This window comes from Zonotrichia albicollis, chromosome 11, assembly GCF_047830755.1.
Source record: "Zonotrichia albicollis isolate bZonAlb1 chromosome 11, bZonAlb1.hap1, whole genome shotgun sequence".
In the NCBI taxonomy this organism is placed as follows: Eukaryota; Metazoa; Chordata; class Aves; order Passeriformes; family Passerellidae; genus Zonotrichia; species Zonotrichia albicollis.
The window spans coordinates 19,184,056-19,211,378 of record NC_133829.1 but is presented as its reverse complement, the minus strand read 5'-3'; the positions used below and the strand labels follow the sequence as shown (position 1 = coordinate 19,211,378).

Genomic DNA, 27,323 nt, shown 5'->3' with positions numbered 1-27,323 from the left:
ACTGCAACAGATCTTACCAGGTAGTCCATGTTATTAGCTGGACACCTGACACATCCATAGCTTCCCACAGTATCAAGGGAAAAGCTGTTGGACCAAGTGCTGGTTGAAATACAGAGCTGGATCTACACACAAAAAACAACAACATGCAAAGTAATTCAGCAAACTCATTTTCATTCTGTGGTTCATGCATTATGGACTGCAGTTATATCACATAGAGCAATGTAAAGACAACACTTCAGTGCTTTTAGCACCTCCCATAAATTAGGATAACCTAATAATGTAGTATCACTATTCATATTGTGATTTATTAATCTGTGATCGAGTTCTGGGAAAGATGCTACAGTAGAAGGTGTCAAAGCAGAGTAGTTCTCATTGACTCATGCTCATGACAGCACACATAGATGGGGAAAAAAAGCCCATCACTTTGTGGTGCTTCATAAACTTGAAGAGATGGAAGGAAATAATCAAATGAATAGTTTTTCAACCATTGTTAGGTAAAAAAAGTTATTTAAAGAATTCTAAATTTAAAAAAAAATTCGATTTTTTTTCCAAAATCCAAAAGTATTTAAAAAAACTTCTACTGCAGTGTTATTCACTTGACCATGTAAACGTCACACTAAAATCAAAAGGAATGTATGTAACACAAAATAGAGTATTTGCAGTGTGCATTTGAAATGTCCAAGTACCAAAGAAAGCAGCAGTCAAATTAAAACCTTTAGACTTAAAAACTACATTAAAATATCCCTTTTATAACAAGTGTGTGTGTTTTCTCCCTCAGAACATGGCCTAAAGATCGCCACCAAAATGAAGCATACCTTGTTCTTACTAAAAATATTTTTCTTTTTAAAAGAAAACAAAACAATATCTCTGTAGTCTGCTGGATGCTTCACATGAGTGTCTTCAGCTCGGTACTGCAGGACTCGGGAGGTCTTGTTGATAATCCAGTAGGGGCTGAACACAGCCAGGACCATGTGGCCCCCGGCCCGCCTGGCATGGATGTAAACATCCACAGCCAGCTCTGAGGCACTGTGGGACACGAAACGCACAGGGAAAAATTCACACATCCCATCACAGATTTTGAGATGGCCATGCCAGTCTTTGCCTTGGTATTTTAACAGCACAAGCTCCATTATTTCTCCACTGATTCTTGAGTGAAAAACATCTGCAGCACTGCCTTCAGTTAGTTCACGGTCTTCTGCGGTTCCCTGTAGCAAAATTAGATAAGGTAAATTAAGTTTTCAACACAAAAATTAGATTTTATATGCTGGTTCAAGAACCAGTGTTTTATTCTCTTGTAAGATGTACATTTCAGATACCTCAGTAACCCATGTCTTAATCTCCAATCACTCTCACTTGAGATTGATCCTGTGAATAATTTGAGAACAGCACTTTACTTGGAGAGCAGTACAGAGTGCTTAATTCTGGATCTCAGGGAGGCAAACTTGCTCTAACATATTCCCTGTTTCCACCCCCTCCCTCTCTCCTCCATGACTTCCAAAGGATTTTGGCAGTGATCTCTTATTCATAATTTTGCAATACTGGGTGTAACACTGCACTGGACTATGCTGCAGATACACAGCCAGGATTTTTCACACTGAAGAACCCCCAAGGCACAGACCTGCCAGTTCTGCCATGCTATCTGGTAGCACAGCTTGGCTCAGGCAGTGGCATCCAACAACAACAGCTTTCCTAATTTTTACTGATAAAACATTTTTACTGATAAACACTATATTTAACTGTATGGAATAGTAGCCAGGCTTGATTAGCCCAGGGATGTGAAGACAATAAATACAAACCCCTGTACAGGTACAGTGACTTCAGAACTAGATATGAATTACTGGTTTCTGGCTCCTCAGTCAAGGAAACACCATTCTGTTCTACATTCTGTTACTCCAAGTACTGAAGTACAATGGAGGTGAGGAAAACTGGGAATAGTGCCATTGGGATGTTGGAAAGAGGGAAAGGAAGATCTCAATGAATGTCACAGCCAGTTATGCAAGCAGGACAAAACAGAACAAACAAAGATGGTGGTTCTAAATGCTCACACCTGTTGTATTTACTAAAATCACTCAGATTAATGAAGAAATACTAGATACTGAAAATACTGAACAGACAGGAGGAAAACTGTCTGTGTAGCATTCTTCAAGGATTCTTCCCATTTGTGCAAAACCTCACAATAGTCACCAGTAAAGAATCAGTGTCAGAATGGAGAGAATTTTCATTTTCTACATAGAAAAAAAAGCTCTAGAAATTACAGGTGCTTTCTCTTATACCTCTTCTTGTGAAGCTAAAGACAGCTTGCAAAACACAAATAGAATCTCAGAAGTATTGTAAAAGAAAAAGACTAATCCAGTACAGGATTCCTGATAAAGGAGCAAGGCAGAGCTGGTCAGGTACACACAAATTTTTAAAAAAATCTCCAAAACATCCAGAATGATATATCAGCCTCATTCATTTACAACAGAAAATACAAAACCCAACATTCAGCATCTTCCACACTACATTCACCTTCACTTATAAGTAAATGCATTCTTACTCAAAACCAAAGAAGGGATTTACAAATAAAACCATGAAGTAACTTACCTCAAGTAAAAATCTCAGGGTGTATGGTAGGAGATTCCTCACAGTCAGTGTAGGGCAAAGGTGGATAATGTAGGCAGGATCCAACTCCTCTACAGAACTTGAAATAAAACTCAGTTCATCAGGTACAGCTGCTGAGCTGATTATTAGAGGCAGGAAATTGGTCTCAGTGGCTGGGCACTGCAACAAACACTTGACTTCATCACTCCTGTGTAGCTCTTCCCTCCAGGCAATGTAAGTTGTAGACTCCTTGTACTGACCCTCAAATATTCCTGTTGGTTGGACATACAGATGGCACCTGTAAGAAAACAGCAGGAATTGTACACAGTGGCTTTGCACTGACACCTAACTTCATCTATTTTAAAGTCATGGCTTTTGCAGCACACTAATTACCTAACAAAGACAGCACTTTGGAGTTTTAGTCCAGTCAGGACGACTTTCACATGCAAATTAAGGTTTCAAAACTAATGCTGTATTTGTGCATCAGTGTGACACAGACTGGCCCTACAGAACAGAGAAAATGTACCTGTATGAATGCAAAGGAACATGAAACTCTTCTTCTGGCTTGGATATGCCAATTGGCTTCAGCAACTTGGAGCCTTTAGCCAGCTGGTAGATCACAAATGGAATTGAGAAATGGTTCTTGATCTGGAATCAGAATGAGGAAGTGTTCATTATATTTCTATGGTACGAATTCCTACGGTACAAATTTCTAAAGGAAAAAGTATCAGTAACAACAAGGAAAAGCAACATTAGTAGATATAACCAAATTACTCTAGAAAACAAACTTGAGTTGTCTGAATAAACAAGTGTATCAGAAAACTCTAAGTCCCAAGAAATGAAAAACATGCTTAAAACGTCACGCAGAATAAAAAGCATCCCCAATGCTGAAGATATTAGGAAGGAAAAACCAAAGGAAAACTCACATAACAAACAGAGCAAAACACTTAGTAAGTGCTTTCAAGCAACACTTTGGAAAAGTACGATGTTGAGGAAAGGAAGCAAAGGAAGGTGGCTGAGGGAGAGCAGTGCTGCCAGGGCTGGTGCTGGGCTGGGTTTTACCTGCAGAGGGGAGCGCACAGTGATGACTTTGTTCCCTTCTGTGGCGTCGATCTGCACCAGCACCGAGTCGTGTGCGGGGCACTCGGCGCCGGCCCTGACGCTGTACAGGCGCCGGCCTGGCTTGGCCACGGGAATGCTCAGCGCCTCCTGGTATCCCTCCAGCTCTGATCCAGAAAAACACACAAAAGACACTATTAGCAACACAAATCACACTACCATTTCCTATTTGAACAGTGCTTAAACTACTCAAAACTCAGCAACAACCAGAACCAAAGTGTTGGAATTCAGGACATCCCTCTGGCTGTCCTGGATTGCCCAAACCCCTGCCAGGGGGCTCAGAGACCTTGGCACAGGGCCTAAGATGCCTCTGCCTTTGATTATGACCCATGGAAAAAATTACCAACCTTGCATGAGGATCTGCAAGCCACAACAGTCTAAACAGAATAATAATTAGTTTGTCACAGGGTGAAAAATAGATTTTTTGGGGTTTTTAGAATGGGGGTTCAGGGAGCAAGATGGAGGAATCTGGGCATATCCAGCCTTTCTCCTTCTTGGCCTCCATCTTCTGCTGTGCTGTTGGCACTTTTGGATTGGTTTAAGGTAGAAGCTCACTGTCTAACACAGGTGATGGGTATTGGGAAGTTATGGTCAATAATGTACACACAGTTTTTAGTATAAAAAGATAACACTGCCCTGAGGGCAGCCAGAGTGCCTCTGTCTGACCTGCTGAACAAACCTCAGCAGGCCAGAGAAAGAATTTTATAAATAAGAAACAATAAACAACCTTGAGAAATTAGAATAGAAGAGTCCTGACTCCTTCTTCGACTGCTGGGCTGGGAAAAGAGACTTTCTGACATATCTCAGGGTCACTGTGAGCAGCACAAGTCTCAAGACCAAAGTATCCTTAAGGTGTAAAAGCACCTTAAATGGTACTGAAGTACCACTGAAGGAAAGCTTTGGGCTCCAAATACTCCTCAACTCCACAACTTCAGATTATGATTTATACACAGCATGGGGAATACTGCAAGCAGTTTTTAAAGGTATTGGTTGGCTGAGTTAAGGAACACAGAACACGCCTTGTATCACCTTCATATGGAATGTGATGGAAAGGGAAAAACTCAGATGGTTACATATTAGTGGCTATTGTAACCTGCTTTCTCAGGAATATTTCCTGGCAAAGCTAAAACCACAGCATCATAACTGGTCTCAAGTAGCTGGGTAACTACAGAAAGCCAAATAAAAGTAGTGATAGGAGAAAGGGAAATGCTGTTTAACAGGAGCTGGAACACACAGGCCTGTGTCACAGGGGCCTCTAAGATAGTTTATCAATGACTCCACTAGAATGGCTTCCAGTTCTCCCAAGGGGTAGAAAAAAATATCACTCTTTTCTCCTTCTGAAAAACTGGAGCAGAGGAATTTCCCATCTTTTTAAGAAGCCCAGTACATGTTTTGTGGTGTTTTTTAATTGGCATCAATATTAACAGGTAATTCCAACACAACACACTTGACCTGAATTTCTACCACATTGAATTAAACAGCACTCCTCAGCATAATACCTAAATTTAAAGAGAAGACAGAGCTTTCCTGTCGGTGCAGTGCAGACAACCTTCCTCGCTGGGGTGCTTCAAAAACAGAATATTCCAGTTCCATGCTCTGACCAGTTTCTATTTCATTCACATTTTCTTTTTCAACTGAACCCACTATCCGAAAATTGGAGCTAGGAATCACTTTGAGAGGAACACCCAGGGCATTCTTCACTATGATAGGTGCTGTCTCTTTAAAGGAATAGCCAAAGGTGGATGCAGTTGCTTCTGAAAATGCCTGTAAATAAAAACATTTACAATATGTCATACATAAATAGTCACAATAACACACCTATAAGGGCTTTAAAAGACAGTTCCTAGCAAATATCTTTTTAATGAGGGGAGGAATTAAATACAGCAGACCTATGTTTTGTACAGTAATATTTCAGGCAAGTACAGTTATTTCCAGAGAATCTAATTTCCTTCTGTGATTTGCTGCAAATGCTGATGCTACAACAACCCTTCATGCTCCTCACAGGGAGTCTTTCCAAATCTTAGGTTTGAGAGAAACATAAGATCTGGGACACAGAAGTCACAAGGAGATGGAACATGTACAAGCTCCAAATTCAATCACAACTTGCACTTACAAACTTTTGTTTGGTTACACAGAAGCCAGAGCAACTGACTGCCAATACAGACTGACAGTGTAAGTAAGTACTTACAAAACTGCTGTTCATTCAGAATTAAAAAATAAATAGTCATATGTCACATTCTGTAAAAACAGGTTGATTTAGTGACCAAAATTTCCCCACCCCAGAAAAAAAAGGAGGGAAAAGCATCCTTGACCATTCATAAGCACACCTACTACAGGGGTAAAAGGTATTTTTAACACATGGGACATTCTACTCCTGCAGTTTAATGGCCAATCCTAAAATGCACACTTTTCTTAGTATTCAATTAAACAGAAAACATGGAAAGGGAGTAAATTTTTGTTTTAATATTGCAGAAGGAGTATGGTAGGAAACAGCTGTGTTTATTAAAGCATTTCATGTTCAGTTAACCTGCACATGTGACACTTCTTAAGTCCTTCATGGGCATATTTGTTGGTCTAACACAGCAGCTACTTCTTTCAAAAGATAACCCCACCTTTTTGCTGAGCCTAAAGGAGCTGAGTAAAACTCCTCAGCCCTTCCAGGCAACTTTTGTCAGAGCTGCATAGAAGTCATTTGACTGGGAGCCAATATAGCTCTTAAAACAAAGATAATTCAGAATTTCCTATGGAAGCACATAGCTGATTGTTATTACCTTGGCTAGGTTACTGAAAACAGCAAGACAACATTTGGATATTGTTATGTTCATTGTGTCCATTGAAGAGATGTTAATTGCTGTTTGTGGCTCAGGAATAACAATGAAATCATCCCCAGGCAGCAGACTCCTCTCCTGGACAGGGTTAGTCTTCATCTGAAAGAAAAATTCCATTAGACAATTACAAACCTAGAGGTTACTTTCTCCTATGTTAAAACAGGAAAAAAATACTTGATTTAGACTTGACAATTGTGCAAGCAAAGTAATATCTAGTTTGGCTTGTAAATCTCAGATGTTTTAAGCAAAGATGGAAATTTTATACCAACACAGGAGGCAAATTTGTTTCTCTACTCTGCATGGTTATACAGTTCACTGCATCCACACATTGATAATTCACATTACAGATAAACCTTAAGATCGCTAAAGAAAGATTTTTTAATTTTTTTTTCATGTAAAACTGCATAGCTTCTTCAAGCAACAGCATTCAGAAGGTCAATGCCCCATAAACTTTTAAAGAAATTTGAAAATAGCAGCCTGTACAAACCATTGCACATAATGTCAAGTATCTTTACACACCTCTAGCTTTAAATTCCATTGCTTCCTTCCTCCTTCAACTCGTTCAATTAGGGGCTCCCACACTGCATAGGTTTCATTGTAATAATGAACCTAAAGAAATAATCAAAATTAAATAAGGTATCTAAATACAAAGCAATTATTATGAAAAACATTAATAAGAAAACAACCAATCTTCATTTCATGTTTTGGAGGTCTGCTATTAAATTTTAATGGTTTTAAAAACTAATACACAGAAGTGTAACATATCATATATTTTTCACAGAGTTTTTCAAGAGTTCATTTCCTGGCTTGCTTTGAGAGCAACCAAGCATCCTGATAATGCCATATCTTTTTAACACTTTCAATTAACATAATCAAGTGTCTTATCTGCCCCCACACGGTTTGAGAGAAAGACTTTGAGGCCAGGAACTTCACTGCCACAAGTACTTTTTAGTACTATGAAATAACAATTAGTTGGAGCCAACTATAGTAGGAATCTGGTCCATTGGAATGATTCCTCTAACTCATAGCCAACACCAAGGTTTTAATTTCTTCCATCTCTGCAGATCTGAACAGAAGCTGTGGACTCAGGAGTTGTGGATGCTCCCTTTCAGCTATTCTGCTTTTCCTCCTGGAACCACAGTGAACTCCCCCAGGGATACACAACCAAGCATCCAAACTCCACCATGATTTGCACACAGGGCAATGGAAGAAAGATACTTGCATATCCAAAAACAGAATGAAAAATGAGGTCATTTGGTAAAATGACAAGGGGTAGTAAAGGCATTGCATAGAGCAGCTGCACATCTGGCTGTATGAAATTCTAACATGCTGTCTCCCTAAGAGGCTTTTACCATCTCAGAATGCAATCTCATTTTGCAAAAAGAGTGTAACTTCTACCTTAGAAATAAACACAATGCTGGAGAAACAAACAAAATGGGGGGGCAAGAAGACTTAAGTGTGACTATTCAAGTAAGCCAAGCTTATTCTTCACACAGCAGAACCTGAATATGCAAAAATAATACAGAAACACAGACTAGATTATTTCACATTACAACTGCCTTCAAAATCTATTGACTTCCAACTTTGTGTACAAAGCACATTATGCTCACTTGCCTAACTAAAGAACTTCTGAGAGCATTTCAATTTAAAGCTATCATTAATTCAGCACATATAAAGTATATTAAAAAGTTATTTGAACTCAGGCACTGTGCAGAAGTGTTTTTAACTAGGAGTTTGACCCCACATACCTCCAGTGACATATCAGCAGTGACCTCCATCAGTGAGGACCAGTTTTTAAGGACACCTGAAAATGCAGATTCCACCAACAATAAAGGGACAGTCCGATGGCCCAGGCCACATTCCAAGGTCATCTGAACTGATTTCACTACAATATCAAATTTCTCTTGCTTCAGAATTTGTTCATGGTCCCTAAAAGTTTCTGTTGCTTCTGTGGCTATGTCAACACCAAGGAACCAAGCATTGCACTCATCCACAGGCTTCACTTGCCACAAGTTCTCAGAAACTTCTGCTGCTCCTCTGGAATCCTCCTCTGTTGTTTTGGGTTTTAGGGCAGCCATAATGGTCACAACAGTATTCAAAATTATTGGTGATATCTCGAAAAAAGAAAAAAGTCTTCAATTAAAATACAAAATCTATGATAAATAGAAATAGCAAACATGAAAAGACTTTTCAGGGATGCAACTTAAATTCCAAAGAAAAGAATCTATTCGTGGACCTCCTCCTGTTTTCCTTTCCTTTGCTGCACCACCAGGGGGAAGAGCTATTTTGTAACTTTGGAGGGAAGTGGTAGGAGGAATCCTAGAATCTGAAGCATTTAACTTATTCCTTTCTAGTCAAGGGACTGTCAAAATGACAAACACACAACTGCTTTTTCCAACACAGAGCAGTTCTTAAATGCATATTTCTGGAATTAGACTCATGGGGAAAGAAAAAATTTAAATAACAATATGCAAACAAAATAAAAATTATAATAATAATAATTTTAAAATCATTTTTTAAACCCTACACAACAACAAAAAACAAGCTACAGTTTGAGAAATGTAGCTGTTCTTCCAAAGACAATTTTAATATTCTTACCTTAATAGTTAGTTCCTCCATTGTTACTGCCACAGTGTGTAACCCTGAAGTGTGCACCATATTTTCCATGACCAAAAAGCATGGCCGTAACACCTGAGTGAAAACAATTTCCTTATTAAGGTGACTCTTTAAGTTTTCCATAAGGTTTTGTAATTTTTTCACTCCATAGGCCAAAAGGGCACTGATCCCTGAAGCAACAACATGTCTCAGAGCAAAACCAACCCATGTAGTGCAACAACCCCACATCCCAATCTGCACAAGCACCACCTTGTACTGGGAGACTAAAATCCAGTGAAATAAAAGCTTTTGACATAATGCTTAAAAAGCAGACAAAACAAAAGCCCAACACACAGTGATAAAAGAGGAAAAAAAACCTGAACCATTAAAAAACCGAAATGTTTAAGGGAAGATAAGCACATGTGAGATGAAGCACATGGGCCACCTTTGAGGCTCCCTGGGCAGGAATGTGCCCATGAAGTTCCAGACCAAATGCTGCTCAGGCTCCACTGCACCAAGGAAACCAACAGGCACTGAACAACACTGCACAAGTGTCGGGTTTTCTCGGCTGTTTGAGGGGCCTGGAAAGGCCCGGAGTGGCCTTGGGACAGCCCGCGTATCAAAGGACGAGAAGAGGCTTCAGTTCTTCTTTTGGTTTTTATGTTTATTAATTGTTTATCTAAAAGATTTTCTTTCAGCCGAACAGAGCTCTGCTCAGCAGCCAGCCATGAGCACACTGTGCTGCCCTCCGGACAGTCACCTATCTTTATACCCATTGTTACGTGTACAATATTTATCATTTTTCCCCAATACCATTTATTCTTATTGCTGGGTGCACTTTCAGTAATAACCAATCCAAAAGTGCCACCATGGCCAAAGAAGATGGAGGAGAAGAAGAAGAAGAAGAAGGACAGGACATGCCCCAATTCCTCCATCTTACTTCTCTAAACCCCCCTGTACAGAAATCCTAAACCCTGTGTCTCACCCTCTAATTAACCAATCCCTTCACCATTCACCCCGGTGAAACCCTCCTATCCTCATACAGGTGTCGTCTCCTGTGTAGGATCAAAGTCCAGCCACCAGACACTTCTGGAACATTCCAGGACTCCCGGGCCCCCCAAGGGTGCTCTCGGAGGCCCGGCATCCCAGGACTCAGATCCTGAGATCCCACACACAAGGTCCTGGGCTTCTCAACCCCTCGCAGAGTTTCTTCCCTAAGAAACTTTTAATGTCATTTACAAATGCACAGCAGAGGTTTCAGACAGAGCTCTAAGTGCTCAAGTCCTGCACCTACTGATAAAGATTCACCTTTCAATGGCACAGGCCCCTCCTCTCTCCTGAATAATCAGTGATATGAAAACAGAGTTTTGAGTGCTACAGATATGCCAGCAAAGGGACATGCCTGCCACCCTTCTAATTGTTTATTTTACCATGAAACACTGGTTTCCTTACCGTAGTAACATTCTTGCCTTGTTTTTCTTTGAGAAAAGCACAGGCCAACACTTTGAAGGCCATCACTTGAGCAGTCATCCTTTGTGCAAGCTTGTCTGATGTCAGAGAAAAGTCACATTGGAAGGAAACTTTTAAGGCAGGGGCATCAGCACTGGTCAAGTTAGCAACAAATACAATTTCTGGATCCAGAATCACAGCTTTTACTGTCATGTTTGGCCGTACAGATATCTCTGTGAAAACAAGGTAAAAAAACCACCTTGAATATAAAAAGCAGATAAAGGAAAGCCATCTACTCTGTCAGTGGCCAATCTACACATCCTGAAGAATAAACTGATTTCTTAAGTCTGATGCCAAGACAGCATCTTGAAAACTTTTGGATGGGTAATTTTCAGAATGAAATCTGCAAAGGAGGGAAATGGAGGTGTGTGGAAACTGGTTTTACAGACCTGTATCTGCCTTGGATTTCCCAGCAGCAACTTGCTTTAATTGGAATTGTGCAGATCCTTCAGCTGAAGACACTGGCATTGACTTAATGAAAAAATGTGCTACTGCCAACAAAAATTCCATACTAGCACATATGTACAGCTTGTCAAGGACAGCAACAACTTCAGTTCCATTTTTATCCTGCTTGTATCTTATATCAATCATAGAAGTGTCATTTGTGTCATCTTTCTTGTCTATCATTCTGGAAAACAAGTTCAATAAGAAACATCTCAAACATCATAACACATAGATCTAGGAAAACAAAGATGCAGAAGTACTGCCATTTTTAATCCTCACGCCCTTTATAAAGAAGAATTACTATATAACCAAGCTGTGTTTCTTCTAGAAATAAAAGGGTAGAGGCTTTTCCAGCAGAAGAGTAATTTCATTTACGACTAGTTGCTACACTTTTGAAAGTCTGCATGCAGCCCATGACAATCACACTGAAGTTTCAGTGCACACAACTCTCTCATTGAGGCTGGGTGTCCTCCATTCAGCTGTTCTACAGTTTACTGCAATATGCCAGCCTCCAAGATTTCTTTTTGTTTTAGACACCTTGAGAAATCAACATAAAAGAGTAGAAACTTCTTGAATGTTATTAAAATTGTTCATTGCTTAAGCACAGAGTATTACAGGCCACAACTGACTGCACTGAGACAGAGTAAGGATCCATCCTGAACTAGGTGAAGGGTCTGGGAGAGGTGAAGGGTCTGTGGAGCTAAAGCTGAAGGAGAGGCCGCGTTCCAGAGACAGCAAGGAGACAGAGAAAGAAAAACAGAAAAACCACGAGGTCAATCTGCCCCCGACCTAGGAATTCCTCCGATAAAGAAGAATTAGTGCTAAGTGTCATGCAAGATGAATATGTATGAACTTATTGTGAAACTGTATGCATATGCATTTGGAAGGGGGATAAAAGGAGGTCTGAAATCTTCAGGGGTACGCATGCCCTTTTGGGGAGGCTTGCGTCCGGTGTGCGTCGTAATAAAGCATACCGGGCTTTACAACTTTTACAAGTTGTGAGGTTTCTTCTTTTCTCCACAAAACAGCACTACTGAGTTTTATCAATCCCCTGTGAAGCAAATACCGAACAAGGACAAAGCCTTCCTCATAAGCTGGAGTTGTTTCATTTCTGATGCATTCAAACCCACCTTGCAGTGACATTCTGAATTCCTTCCCTGAGATCATCCAAGGTGCATGCCTTGAGTTTGACAGTGATGTCCATGGAGCCATCTGAGAAGATGTGCCCTGCGGATGCCATGAGGTGCAGCCGGAGCTCGCCGAGGCGCAGCCTGTCACTGTGCACGGAGAGCAGAGACCCCTGCACAGGACACAGGGCAGGGTGAGGGACCCTGAACAAAGCTGGGACACGTTTGCCTTGCTCCTAACCATGAGCATCCTCATCCAGCAACTGAAAGATCTGACTAGCCTGTTGCTGTCATCAGTCCTCCACTCATACAAGTGAGTTCAAGAAATTCACTGAGAAAACCAAAATCCTGCTGGGCTGCAGTGAAGCTGTTTCTGCACCACCCTGGCAGCAGTTGCTCAGAATGCTTCACTGAAGGATAAACTATTTGAACTCTATCCCTCCACTCCCATCACTCTAACTCATCTACAAGAGCACCTCAGCAATAAGTGGGAATTATATGGCAGTGAAATTAAAATAACATCCCATTACAGTGTCCTTCCCTGTGAGGCTCACTGCACAAGAACATCTTAAAGATTATACACAAAAAACATTCACTATACACAAAGACGTATAAAGCAAGCACCTTCACATCTACACAAAGCAGACTTGATTAAGTCATAATAACAAGACAATATTTCACATTTTTCTCTTCTGTTTTCAGCAGAGAGAGGATGCCCATGATTGCTCATACCCAGGAATATGCAAGAGGAAATTATGGGTAATATACAGCTTGGATCTGCTTGCTAACTCTAGAGGCAGCATGCATAGAACTAGCACTGCCTGAACTAACAATTTCTTTTATTCTGGCTAACTGGAATCAAAGTTTGAATGGCCAAATCAAATGCTGGGTGGTTTTGGTGGTTTAGCACTATTTTTAGTGTGACTTTCAGAAATGCACACACCTTCTTCCTCTTAAGGACACTGCCTGCCCAGGAAAGCTCAAGGCTCCACTAGGAAAGCATTACAAAGCCAGTGCAGCTGATATAACTTCATTTTTCTGACCTGAGTTCTGGCCATGTGAGAAGCCCTGGCTGCCCACCCCACCTGTGTGTTAAAATCTTTGTCACAAACCTGAGTTGTGTCACTGTTGTACAGAGTTACAGAAAGGGACTCAAAATTGAAGTCAAATTTAAGCAATGTAGAGCACTCCACAGAAGACTGAACTGCAGAATCACATTTTTGTCCAGAATCCACAAGGGTACCTGTCAGTGAAAAGAAGACATTTTTACATTTCTTCTGAACACTGGGCTTGCTGGTTTTGGAGTTTTTTGTTGTTGGCTGCTTTATTTTTTTTTTGTTGTTGTTGTTGTTGGTTAGTTTGGTGTTTGGGGTTTTCTAAATTAAGATCAGAAAATCACAAAAAGAAGGAAAGCTCTAAATTAGAAAACTACTCAGTTCACATTTTTAATTTTGTTCTACCCAATGCAAAATAAAATTATCTAGCACAGAGTGGATGAGAACCTTATGAGAACCTTACTTCAGTAAACATTAGTTTACTGAAGTTCTTTGTTCTCTTTATTGAAGAACAATATAAAGTACCAAGTCTGCCCAAGGAGTCTGCAGTTCCCTTCCTTCCAGTTCCTATTCACAGCAGAGCCATTCAACTATTGGCTAAAGAGCAATTTTTTGACAGTGAAAATGTTAAGTTTGGGGAAGAAATAGATGTGGCAAAGTGTTAACAACATTTCATCCAGAGACATGCACTGTTTACACCGACTCACTATTTGAATATCTGTATCTTCCTCAATTGTTATAATTGTGCATTAACATTCTGGGGTAGATGGTTTGGCTTTTTTCTTTTTTAACCACATGCAGACAGAAGAGTGATTGATATAAACTGAACAACACTGTCATATGAGAAATTAATCACAAAAAACACACCACAAAAACTTCTGACCATCAGGAGCTCACACTCCATGGAAGTGCATACATTCTTATGTATAACTTTTCATCTATACAATATGTTTGTAACAGTTAAAACAATTTGTAATGTTTCAGAAAAATATGATATTTGAATCTGCAAACAGCCCTCTGCCTACACATATTCAGCCTTTGAACTGAACATACCCTCAGTGCCACCAGATTCATGTGGAGCTTTCCCTTTTTTAGGTATCTGCATATCCTCAATATTCTCCTGCACAGTGTGTGGCTGGGAAGAAGCCCCTCCAAGGTTTTCAAGTAAAATCTTCATGATAACAGTTAGATCACCTTCACTGAGTGCAATCTGTAAAGTGATAAAGCCACAAGTTCAGTTTTGGTGACAACATTTCCAACACAGTATGCAAGCTCTGAGGAGAAACCATGGGCTGCTTCCAGCAGAAACAAATGAGACAGTCACAATTATCCTGTCCAAAAGAATCAAAATTATTTGCCCATTTCTCCTGTATCTTTTTTTAACTGTTATAAACAGGAGTTTCAACAAGAAATAACACTCCATATGATGAACACACACTTTGTAGATTTGTAAAGGATCCTTGCCTATTAAAAATATGGGTAATTGAGAAACATAAGCACTTCTCAACAATTCAGCAACCCAAAAACATGACCAGAAAATATTAAAGCCAAGATTGGCATTGTACACAGTAAAGCAATTGCCATTCAGTAGCCCTTCAAAGATTTCATGAATAAGTATCCAGTCACAACATTACAGAATCACAGAAAAGCAAGCAGTGTAAGTGACAAGATGCAGTCACTTAGCCCATAGCACACAGTGTAAGAATATTTTTCCTACATTTGATTAATTTTGCTGGTACTCCTTTAAATGTCTTATTTCTCTGTGCTTCACCAGTGTGACATTTGGCCACAGCAGAGATACAGAAATGAACAAGTAAAAGGGCTCAGGAACAAGGAAAAGGTGCCCCAGTTTTACCCATTAAAATCCACGTGGTTAATGCAGGAAAAGAAAAATACAAAGATAATACTCCCTCTGCAAAGATAATTTTAATTGTTGTGTATTGGAGATAATCTTTTCATTCCTAATACATCTATTAAGCATTCAAATAACCTGAATGTTACAGATTAAACAATTTGAATTGTCAAGTTTTGTTTTTAGATGATAACAAATAACCTCAACGATTTTACTGCCTGTTGAGTCCATGGATAGCTCCAAAGGACCTCCAGAAAAATAAAACCACATTTTATTCCACTTGCATGCAGCTACACCAAAACTGTTCATTATACACTATCAAAACTCTAACAAATCTATAAACTGGATGGTCTTTCAACAAACTGTAAAGGACACTAACTGCAATTAGTTTAAAAGATCCTTAACTAGACTGAGGACCATTCTGATTATCTAACTTTTGATATAGTTTTAATTACTCATGATATTACCTGCATTGGTTTTAGGTCTCCTTTAATACCAATTGTTGGGCATTTATGATACCATGCTGCTGCTAAATTTCTCTGGACCAGTAAAGTCAAACTCACAGGACGCAGAATTTCAGAATCTGGTTGTGAATCTGTGGATATAATGCACCTAAAAAAAGACAATGGAAGTAACAGAGGGAAAATGTTGACTGGTTGCAGAAGGCAAAATAATATCACATTAATCTAGCAAAATTACAGGCATAATTCATTCAAGAATAAGCTCATAGGCACTTACACCCTTATATGCACTCCAGATGAACTCAAGTTACTGTGCTATCATTGCTTTCTTTCCAAGAAGGTTTAGAGATTGTTGACCTGTGACTCTATCTAAGAGCACTCCTAAACTTAGCTTGGCATGGTTTTTTGCTTGGTTTTAGCATGTTCTCATTGCCTACCATGTTCAAATAAGAGAAGAATGCTGCATACAGAACATGGACACTTTTCCTTTACAAAGACACCAACTCAGGAAACAGCTCCATATTTACCTTGATAATTTCAAGTGAGTCAGCTGCACATCCATGTTGTCAATGACTGGAGGGAGAGGAGATTCATCTGAGGACACCAGCTTGAATTCATTCTGAACTCTGATTAAGCCAAGATCAGCTACCAAAGCATTAGATGAAGCTGAAGATTCAGGGACAACTATGACTGGAGCTTTCAAGTTGACATCCATCAGGAGGCGGAAGCTCTTTTTAGCAAAGTCCTTCATGCTGGAAGCAGCCATTTCTGCTGCCTGGGCAGTGACTGCAGTCAGGGCTTCTTGTGCTGCTTGGAAATTGTTCAGGAAGTTCTATTCACAGGTAGGGGAAAAAAGTAAAAGTTCCATGAAAACAAGTAAGCTTCTCAAAGGCAACGTCCAGGCAAAATGGAAATTTAAAAAAATTTACACCTCTGGTTTATGAAATTGCTAATTCAACCACACTTGTTTCAAAAGAGAAAAATGTTAAAATCATGAATAAGCTTAAACATTATTTAACTGTGTAATTTTTAAGATATTATGAAAGCTATCAGCTCCATTCATTACTTCTGTCACCATTCTCCTTGGCAATCTTCTGTAAAGCAGTGCAACTTAAATGGTAACTCTAATGCAAGATACTTCTATGTGCTTGCACATCAGCTCACCACCAGGCACAGGGCAAAACGAGCTGACTGCATTTTATCTCATTAAAAAGAACTTTGAATGTCAAGAAAAGAACTTAAACTAATGTCTTACCAAGAGAGACATGAAGAACTTATGCAGGTAAATTATTTGGATGCAGCCCACTTTCAGAGACATTTTACCATCCACTCTTGACATATCAGCATAGGCCTCCCCTGCAGTGGCATCTGGATAAAGTGACATGTGGAATCTAAACACTTCATCTCCCATTATGGAGACAGCCTAGAAGATTAAGTTCACACAGTTAATACTACCAGCTATTTCTGAAACAAAAAATATTTCCCCAAAAAGATCCACAGCAACTTAGAAGCAGTACTTGGACACATGGTAGGCACAAAAGGAAACAGAATCTCCTATTTTATAGAACATGCCTCTTCTCACTTGCTCATCCATAGCCCATTTTATATTTAATCCCTGCTCCTCAGAATTAAACATACCAGCACAAATGTAATTAAAAATAACTAAATATTAACTGGAAGAATGTTTGGCTTCTCTGAGGGGAAGGAAATTAACCTTTACCAATACATTTTGCTTAATATTACATTGTACATTGCATTCTGTTACACAGCACATTAAACTACAGTGCTGTCTCTAAATCACTTGAAAAACTGTATCTCATCAGTTGTTTACAATCTGCTAAACACATTACCTTTTTATGGATTGTTTTTGGATCAACATTTGTAATTACAATGTCCTTAAGTCTGGAGAACACTTTAATCTCTTTAGGCTTCATAGCCACAGATGCATCCATTCCTGAATGAAACAAAAGAAGGAAGGAAATAAATGCAGTTTAACAAATGTCTAAGTAAACACTTCTGCTAAAAAACAAACAAACAATCAAACCCCCAGAATTATTAACTACTGAATATAAAGAATAATAACAGCTTTAAATCCAGCCCTCTGCTATGTAACAATGATTGCTAAGCCTGAGAGAGAAGTCAGGGCCTTACTGCACGTGACAAAGTTGCCAACATAACCTGATTGTAAGAGCAGAGTACAATTCCCCAACACTATCTAGGATCTAGCTATAAAAAAATGGAAATCTGTGTTATCTAAAACATAGTGCCTTCACTTCTTTTAATTTTACTACACTTAGAAATCGTCTCTGTTTTCTGAATCAAACATTTTTTTTCCTTGCAGATCATTTCATACAATCAAAATATATTTCAGCAAATGTTAGAGACACCTGCAGTGCAGACACTGGCCCTTGAGAAGTGAAGGGAGGAAAACAGCCCATTTCTGGCTACAGCCAGTTTCATTTAGTATTTAAATAAAACCCACCTTACCTTGTACTCTAATGTCTGCAATTGTGCAGATCTGATCACACACTGTAATACTGAATGCATTCAGCTTTGCAGTGAGCTTTAATTCAGAGACATCATCATGGGCTGCATCACCAGACACTGGGCAGGAAACACAAGAGACATACAAGAGTTCAAATATTACAAGCCCACTGTTTAAACAAACATTAGACTAGTAGTTCTGTAAATATATGAACTATTCAAAAGCAGCCTGCAGTCATTCCTTAAAAGATATGATAATCCTTAGTCAAAATGTGAAAAAAGTCATTTATTAAGAGTTTCCTTCAGGCACACAAACTGTCACCAATCAACAAAGCCATCAAGATTTCTTTTCTCCTCATTAATACCTACTTTTCATGCATCAGTTGCTGAGTGCAGTACACACCACATTACTGAAACACTGTCTCATCACATGAGAAGTGCTCCTCTCTGTGTCAAGTAGCAAAGCCAATTTAGGCATTTTTGCTGCAGCAACACTGCACAAACAGAAAATGGAACAGCAACTGGACTCAATCCCAATAGTTTTAGGATTAGAAAACCTTGAATTTCACAAACAACACTAAAAGCACAAGAATCAACAACACAGGACCTGACAAAATATTCAGGAGCTTCCATGTAAAAACTCTTCCTATTTCAAGGTTACAAGACCCATACATACCTAAAATAAACACACCACCCCTTCAGTTCAGAACTTCTCTTTGCTTCCCCAGAGCAGTATTTATTTTCAGCCATGTAAGCACTCTTTAGAGCTCTCAGATTGCAAAGCTACATGGTTGTGACATTAAACCTTTGGAAAGGCTGCACACTGCAACATCATTTATTCAACTTTCATTATGAAAATCAGACCACCACCCAGGGAAAAGTTATTTTGAGTAAGGAGAATTTGTAAAATTAAGCAACAGGAAAAATGTCTGCTGGGGTTTTTTTAATAAGATTTGCTCCCATTTTACAGTTGTGCATGCTTTGTTTTCTACCAAATAGACTGCAATGCTGTCAGTGGAAATAATATCCTGTGAAGCTGAAGGTGAGATGCTGTTAAACAACACAAGCACAGCCTGTGTAACATGACACTACCTGGTCTAAGAGTGCTTCCTTTTTCCTGCTCTTTCATTTGAGGCTTGTGCTCTGAAAATTTCTCAGCACTGGGAAGACCACCTGATGGAACACTGAAGGTGAGGAAACCCATGATGGAAAGCAAAGCCTCAGTGTGAAGCACTATATCCAAACAGGAAAAGATGACCTGAAAGGAAAGCAAGGAGACAAAGTCATATTGTCATTTAGTAGCAGTTTATACCCTAACAACTCAGAGGTGCTGTCATAGAACCAAGGAAAAAAGCCTCTTGCTCAATGTCACAAGTATTTGAGTCTTCTATCTCCATCCTCTTCAACCTCACAAGCTCCAGAACAGATGAGGGAGCTGTGGAAGGGAAGCTGACAGCAGCTACAGAGGAACTGTGCCAATCTAAAAACTGAGGCCTCACGTGGTTGAGCATTTCAGGACATTCTCTGGAGTTCTGCTGCATTTCACTGATTGCATTGCATTCAGCATTTTGATTGACAACTTCAGAACCACGTGTGAAGATGTTTTAGGAGATATGGCACAACAACAACAACAAAAAAACCCACTAAGATCCAAAACTTGCAATCAGAGCAGGGAGTATGAGAGCAGCAACTACTCCTGCCAGTGCTGCTGAGTGAAACCCAGCACCAGCCACTCATTACACACAAGGCCCTGGAGAAGCTGCTTGACCCACCACTGCTGTTTTAAAGGAAATATTTCAAAAGCACAATGACATGCTTACTCCAGAAGTCACTGAAAAACTACTCATGAATAGCTGCTTTCAGAGAAGTAAAAGGACTGAGAATGCTCCTTGGATATTCCAGCTCACAGCTCAGTTTCACTGTTACTGTTACAAGCCCAGAAACACAAGGCCCTGGTTTATCCCTGTGCCAAGTGCACCACTCCAGAAACAAAGCACATGCTGAAGGCCTCAGTTAAAATTCATAAGGACATTTTTCTAACTAGCAAAAACTGTATAGTTTTTAGTTTAAAAAAATTATTACAATAAATAATAATTTATTATTTATAATTATAAATTTATTTATATATTATATATAATTTTATTATTATATTTTTATATTTATTATTATTTTATATATTTATATATAAATATATATATAAATATATATATTTTTATATTATATTTATTATTATTTATATATTTTTATATATTTTATTATTATATTATATTATTTTATAATATAATATTTATATATATATTATATATTATAATTATAATTTATTTTCAGTAAAAAAAATCTTTTTTTTTTCTACCTGCATTTGTCTTCGAAGTAGTTAAATATAAAGCAGTAGGTTTTAATGATGAGAGTCAGGGCTTTGGTTTTGGGTTGGGTTTGTTCCCTTTTTTTCCCTCTTCAATAAGAAAAAAAAAGGGACTAACTAACACAGCTGCTATGATTCAAAAAGCTTAAAACAACAAATTAAGTACATTCATGTACTTACATTCATGTTTTGCTTGGTGCTTTTGTAAGTAGTAACAAAGTCTGGTCCATCAGGATCAGCCTAAAGGGAAAAAACAAAAGAAAAGGGACACAGTGAGTCTCTATTGAATTAGCCATTAATTAATTATGAATAATTTTATTAACTGAATTATTTGAATTTAAGCCACATACAATTGGAAAATATTTAGGATTATTCCAATTGGAAAAGAAAACAAAGGAAAGTGATGAAGCCTGAACAAACAAGTTCTTCAAATAATGCACAAGCAAGATAACCAGAATAATTTACTCACAATGCTCTGCTCAAAGCAATCTCATAGCACCTATTTTGTCAAAATTCAACTAGCCAGTTACAAAACTTTGTCTCATCTAGAATCTAGTTAAACTGGATCCATTTATGCTTAATCCTTTGCCAGTACAAATTAATTACTTTTCACTATGTAAATGATGCCAGTCCAGATAAGAGTATTGAGGAGCTCACTGGCTCTACAACCTATCAGATTCCCAAGTGTTCATGCAATTTTTAAAGGCTTTTTTAAGCTACCAACATCTCACTCTTCAAAAGCAGTTTCATCACCTGTAGGGTCACTCTTCACTTGCACAAAGACCAAACACCTTTCAAGTTTCACACAGGGCTCATTTGTGCTGTACACACAGAACACAAACAAATATTTGTCTTGCCAGTGATTTCAGTAATAGCACTGACTTATGAAGCAAGAGCTACATGGAAGCAGTGGAGAATTAAATGAAATGTTAAACTGAAAAGCAGGTATTTGGGAGAAGGCCTGGGTAAGTTTTAGATACAAATCTACAGGTATGGAAGCCTTACTTTCCTCCCCATGTAATTTTACTGAAAATGTATTGAAACCTTAATATATTCCATTTTCAAAAGATGTTCATCTGTCTCACTTGAGGAATTAAGAATGCACAGAGGATCTCCTTTTGAGTCTGCAAACAAAGAAATAAAAATGTCAAGTGTTTCCACTCAAGCTTTACTCCACCTATGTGCAATGACTCCATGCTGATTCTCTATTACATACTAACTAAATACTGTTCTTGCTGAAATAGTGAAAGTAAACAGCTGTTTTCACTGAGAAGCTACACATGAAGCATTATTTTGTGAAATGCTATATTCACTTCATTTTAAATTAAACTAGTAAAAATTAACTTATCTTGCTCTTGAAGCAAGACTTAAAACAGAAAGCTCTTTGCACTCCTACCTTCATGTTTTCATACTCAAAACCTTACTTTTCTACTTTGGATAACTGGCTATTTCAGTTATCACTTCACTGTCACTTTGAATTGTTACCTGACCAACCAAAGCAGCATTTCCAGTGCTGCCAGAACTGGTCATAAAGCACAAAATCAGCTCATCAAAACCCACTGAACAGCTGGAATACTGCTCAGGAACACTCCTGCTCAAAGTACTCAACTCACTCAAACACATTAACTCCAGCAATGGCAGTAAAACTTGGTATCAGGTAAAACAGATCCATTCTATCTAAATTACCCTTTCCCCTCCCCTCATTATTGGTTGCTCTATGTTATCCTCTGGCTATAAATCCAGTTGCACACACTCTACTGATTGCATCAGTTCCCTAGAAGTCTTACCATGTATTTCAGTGCATCTCATTGTAATTTTCTTCAGATATGCTGCTGCAGCCAATTCATGATTTCTAATTTTGGTTTTGGTGCCAAGCTGTAGCACAGTTAGAATATGTAATGGATATCTCTCCTTCTGAACCTGCTTCATCAGGGTTATTACAACCTTGAATACAGAAAGGAAAGAAAGTTCAGTATTTCAGTGAAGCTGTTCAGACCCAGCAGGCAGTTATAAACACACACTTAATATTAACCTAGACATTTTGCATTTTTATAAATAGACCCCATAAGATCAATTTGCTAAAGATTTCCTCTGCCCCCTGCTCTCTTTCTCTTGTTTTTCTTTTAGGTGTCAAGTCAAACTGTTAAAAAGGACTTTATAGCCCACTACTTGTAAGAAACAGATGAGTACAGGGCTCAGATTAAGTTGTACAGATGGATACATACCTCTTTGATTTCAAAATTAAGTAGCATATTGATTACATCTTCATTTAATGTTATTTTTCTCTTTTCAGACAGCAATCCTTCTGAAACACTCTTATCCTGTATCAAAATTGATCTCTCCACTTCTTTCATTTTACCTGAAACATTCAATATATTGGTTAACTTTAGAAACTACCATCATTTGTTTAGCTCAACAAACACATCCAATTCTTTCAATCATTTGGATGGATTACATTCACCTTAGATAAACTAGTAATATTTCCATAAGCAGAGCCTTTAACTTCAGAGCATGAATGGGAAATAGAAACATGTTCTGGCAATAAGATGACTCTGACATCTCAATACCTTGCTAGTTCCTCGACAACTTAGCTAATAAAATTACCAAATTTTGTCTTGTAATGTTTCCAATTTTTTGAAGTATCGAAGTATGAACATTGTCCTTGCAAAATTCAAGAGTTTATCGATTAGACTCAGCTTATTACCACACTCTCAGATCTAAACTTCCTTTCCAGATAATAAATGCTTTTCCTTACTCCTGAAAGCAAACCCACTTAGCATTCACAACAAATTCCATCTCTGACCTTCCTTCTGCAGCACTGATTTTGCATCCTTTTGAGTCTCTTCAGCTTCACCCAGGTTTTCTGTCAACACTTTGAGACAGACATTCAAATCCTCTTGACTTAACACAACCTAAAAAGTTGCAGATCACAACTGTCAGGAAAAAACACATTGTTCCTTGAACTTATCACCTGCTAACAAAGCAGAACAATGTTTCCTGGCAAGAAGAATGCTTATTTACAGCTATTTTGCCAGCAGAATCATCCCTTCAATAAGAAAATTAAATTCTTCAACGACTTATTGTAAAAGTCTGAGGGGATTAAAGGTTGTGACCTCCAGTGCTGTATCAATATACATTGCAGCATTTAATGTACCTATCCTTTTAATACAGTCCTGTCAGTGACATGCCCCTCCAGGATGTTTCCATTTCAGTTTCACCTGAGATGTCCCTGGTACTTTCTTTCACAGTACATAAAATGCCACAACAAACTCAAGGGTGATGGGAAGGTAGGAAGGTGGAGTTACTAAAGCAAATGTTTGCATTAATTTAAACTCCTCTCAAGAAGATTCTGTTTCTAAAGAAGAAAAGAATTCTTGCTTCACTTCAAAGAATTCTTGCTCAGAGAACTGGTCACAAAACTATTTATGTGATCCTCTCAAACCACTGCATTCACCCAGGTGGGGATAAATCCTATTTCTTTGCTGAAATCCACCCCACACCTACTAAAAATTAGCAGCTTTTTGCCCCTTTGTGCCCAGAAACAACATTAAGGGTTGCTCTCACAGTATTATCACCACCTTCTCACAAGACTTACATTCATTGTATCCAGATACCCTGTGACCTCCAACACTGGTAACTTGTGAAACCAAGCTGCAGAGAGATTTCTTTTCACAGACAAGCTTAAATTAATAGGGTGAAGTATCTGAATATCTGGATGTGTCAAATCTGTCTCCAAAGTGATCCTGGAAACACAGAAAGGAAAAAAAGAAAACAGTTGGAAAGATGGAAATCACAACTTAGATTTTTTGAAAATCTTAAAATCTCAAATGCAGCACCAAACACTTTCCTAAGCAGAACCAGTTTCTGATTTTGTTACTGATCTAACTGCTCTAAGATAAAAGGTATTGTAATACCAAATATTTGACACTAGCACCAATCATGGTTTCGAGGCATGAACATTCAGTTCTGCAGAGCATTAGTCACTGTACCTTGACAGTTTCAGCTTTGTCAGCTGCACATCCATTTTGTCAATGACTGGAGGGAGTGAACTGCCCTCAGAGGACACCAAGACAAACTGGTTCTGAACCTTAATCAAGCCCAGATCTATTGCTATGGCATTGGGGGAGATGGAGGACTGGGGGATAACGATGACTGGTGCTTTCAGGTGAATGTCCATGGCGAGGCGGAAACTCCTCTGGGCCAGGCCCTTCACACTGCTGGCAGCCTTCTCTGCAGCCTGGGCTGTGGCAGCACTCAGGGTCTCCTTGGCTGTCTGGAAGTTGTTCAAGAAGGTCTAGAAAAGCAGTTGAAGAGAATGGAGAAATGTCTGTACATAGTTTTTACTCTAGGTTACTTTTTCATTTTCCACCATCGTCCACCAATTATTGCTGCCAATTATGCTGCCTGCATCAATGGGAGATGAATTTTCCACAGAAAAGACAACTGAGTGCCTTCTGCATGACCTCTAATGGAGGGTCAAGAAGTTCTAACCAGTGCAATCCACTTATTCTAAATTCATCTCTATTTTTCCTTCTTTCTATAGCTCATTAGCTTTTAGGGACACAATTTTGAAAGCTCCTCCTGCCCTCCCTGAATAGTATTGAATTCCTATTGAAGAACCTATTGAATAAGAGAAAAACCCACTGGTGCTTTATTAAAAAAGCTATCATTAGGGTACTCAAACACACTGAATTTACACTGGTTAATTTGCAGGCATCATTACACCCACCCTGCAGGAAGATTTTCCTCTAGTGTTAGCTCTGACATGTCTGCAATGAACTCAGAATTTTGCTAGGGATGGAAAGGGCAGCAAACATAAAACCTCCATGTAACCTCAATAGCACCAAGTTTTTCTCTATTTCCAAAACTGAGGGTGGGAAGTGACCCAATTGAAATTTAAATCAGTTACTAACCAAAGTTTTTAATAGTACACAGGAAAAATTAAACCCATCCCTTGTCTTTCAGGAAATGAAACCTAACACTTGTACTGAGAGCACAGCCCAGAAGACTAATGTGAGAATGCTGCAGAAACACAGAAAGGGAAATAAGCCTTACCAGGAGAGACATGAGAAATTTGTGAAGGTACACCAGCTGGATGCAGCCCACTTTCAAACATACAGAACCATCCACTTTTGACATGTCAGTGTAGGCTTCTCCCTCAGTAGCATGAGGATTTAATGTCAGATTGAAACTGAAAACTTCATCTCCCACTATAGACACAGCCTAGAAAGAGAAACAGCACCCACCAGCCATCAGCAGCTTCTGCAGAGGTAATGACACAAAGAACTAAAGATACCATCAGCCTATCAGATCACAAGTTAGATTTCTAGTTTCTCTAATCCTTTCAGAAATCCATTCTTGTAAAATTAATTTTTTTTTTTATGATGTATCTTACTTGAAAATACTTATTCATGACAAATCATATACTTTTAGAAGAGTGGAATGTGTATTACATTTCCCTTTTATAACACATCAAACTAACCAAGAATCAAGTAAAAGTTAAAATCTTGTAGTTGAGTACTTTTTTATGAAGGGTCCTTGAATCAACATCTGTGACAACTATGTCCTTAAGTCGGGCAAAGAACACAGTTTGGCTTGGCTGAAGGCAAAGAGATGAGTCAAGACCTGCAAAGTACAAAAATAGAAACAGAGTCTTGCACAGCAGGATAACAGTTCTTTTCAGGCTGGGGCACCAGCAGAGGAAGTGAGCAAAAGTTACTAAGTTACTTTAAAAATTACTGCACTGCAGCTTCAACCAAAACAAAATAGAAATACTTGTAATACAAATACTGTCTCAATATCAATCATCTCTTGGAAATAACTGAGCTACAATTCATAGAAAAATAATCAATCCTCCACTTCTTCATAAGCAAATTATTGAGTGAGTGCATTTCAAGCTATTGAGTGAGCGCACTGAGATTTCTATCAGGAAAGATGTTACTAAACTGAATTATTTTAATCCAATAATTTTGCATACATAATCTTGTGTGAATACATTATATGATTTAGAGATGGGCAAAAGCAAAAGACTTTATGAACTGTGGTACTAATCTTGCATATCACACATTCCTAAATATTCATGAGAGTGTTAGCAACTATGAGGATGGCAGTTAAAGTCAGACAAAAGTGAAACTCCCCCAAAGAATTACTGCCAGCCCTTCCAAGGGGTAAAACCAATCAAGAAAACAAAGCCAAAACAAGGAACCCAAACAAACCCCTAGGGTTAAAAACTAAAGAAAACATTTTAAAGGGTTTTCTTATCCTACATAATTATTTATCCTAAATAAATAGGAATATAAATAAATAAAAATAAATGGTTTTCATGTAGTACTAAGATATTTTGGGGTATACCTTAAAGTATACCACAAAGTATCTTATTACTACATGAAAAACACTTAGTGCAACATGAGAAGCCATCCATAATCAAACTCCTTCAAAGAATTATCCTAATAATTTAAGTAATAACACAGCACATCTTTCTAGCTGGGGGCCAAAACATAACGACAGACTTGAAGGCTGACTTTAAAAACAGGACAACAAGCCATTCCTGCACAGATAACAATAAATAAACAAATAAAACAGATGCTTCATATTTACACCTTATTTTTTAGCCCAATGACTAACAATTGCTTTGAAACTAAATTACCACAACAGTTAACTTCTAATAAAGAATTTAATACCTTGTATCTTGATCTCTGCAATGTTCTTTTTTTCATCACAAATATTTAAACAGAAGGCATCCAGCTTGGCAAAAAGCTTGAAGTCAAACACATCCTTATCCTTGGAAGGTTTAGACACTAGAAATAAAAGAAGGTGGGATTTTCAAGGCACCTAGAACTCATATTTTCACTTTCAGCATTATTTCTACAAAGCTAATCATGTTTCTCTGGATTTGCTTTGCCAGTAT

General features: G+C 38.4%; 1 protein-coding gene across 3 annotated transcripts in view; it reads right to left on the bottom strand.

Moving 5' to 3' along the window:
* VPS13C (vacuolar protein sorting 13 homolog C) overlaps positions 1 to 27,323 on the bottom strand; it is a 77,187-nt gene that overhangs the window by 23,944 nt on the left and 25,920 nt on the right. For all 3 annotated transcript variants that reach the window (XR_012582196.1, XM_074549726.1, XM_074549727.1), the window contains 31 exons: positions 27,097 to 27,213; positions 25,938 to 26,041; positions 25,472 to 25,639; positions 24,406 to 24,710; positions 24,012 to 24,159; positions 23,220 to 23,328; positions 22,642 to 22,775; positions 22,204 to 22,360; positions 21,461 to 21,540; positions 20,597 to 20,656; positions 19,147 to 19,312; positions 18,058 to 18,174; positions 17,421 to 17,524; positions 16,826 to 16,993; positions 16,098 to 16,402; positions 15,577 to 15,721; positions 14,311 to 14,467; positions 13,315 to 13,445; positions 12,206 to 12,375; positions 11,021 to 11,259; positions 10,575 to 10,804; positions 9,126 to 9,218; positions 8,276 to 8,641; positions 7,047 to 7,136; positions 6,471 to 6,626; positions 5,199 to 5,463; positions 3,643 to 3,806; positions 3,107 to 3,228; positions 2,584 to 2,878; positions 816 to 1,205; positions 18 to 122 (listed from right to left, as the gene is read on the bottom strand). Coding sequence is in view for 2 of the 3 variants with exons in the window: in XM_074549726.1 (XP_074405827.1) it covers positions 18 to 122; positions 816 to 1,205; positions 2,584 to 2,878; positions 3,107 to 3,228; positions 3,643 to 3,806; positions 5,199 to 5,463; positions 6,471 to 6,626; positions 7,047 to 7,136; positions 8,276 to 8,641; positions 9,126 to 9,218; positions 10,575 to 10,804; positions 11,021 to 11,259; positions 12,206 to 12,375; positions 13,315 to 13,445; positions 14,311 to 14,467; positions 15,577 to 15,721; positions 16,098 to 16,402; positions 16,826 to 16,993; positions 17,421 to 17,524; positions 18,058 to 18,174; positions 19,147 to 19,312; positions 20,597 to 20,656; positions 21,461 to 21,540; positions 22,204 to 22,360; positions 22,642 to 22,775; positions 23,220 to 23,328; positions 24,012 to 24,159; positions 24,406 to 24,710; positions 25,472 to 25,639; positions 25,938 to 26,041; positions 27,097 to 27,213 (5,360 nt within the window). In the remaining variant the exon portion in view is untranslated. The remainder of the gene's footprint in view (positions 1 to 17; positions 123 to 815; positions 1,206 to 2,583; positions 2,879 to 3,106; positions 3,229 to 3,642; positions 3,807 to 5,198; positions 5,464 to 6,470; positions 6,627 to 7,046; positions 7,137 to 8,275; positions 8,642 to 9,125; positions 9,219 to 10,574; positions 10,805 to 11,020; positions 11,260 to 12,205; positions 12,376 to 13,314; positions 13,446 to 14,310; positions 14,468 to 15,576; positions 15,722 to 16,097; positions 16,403 to 16,825; positions 16,994 to 17,420; positions 17,525 to 18,057; positions 18,175 to 19,146; positions 19,313 to 20,596; positions 20,657 to 21,460; positions 21,541 to 22,203; positions 22,361 to 22,641; positions 22,776 to 23,219; positions 23,329 to 24,011; positions 24,160 to 24,405; positions 24,711 to 25,471; positions 25,640 to 25,937; positions 26,042 to 27,096; positions 27,214 to 27,323) is intronic.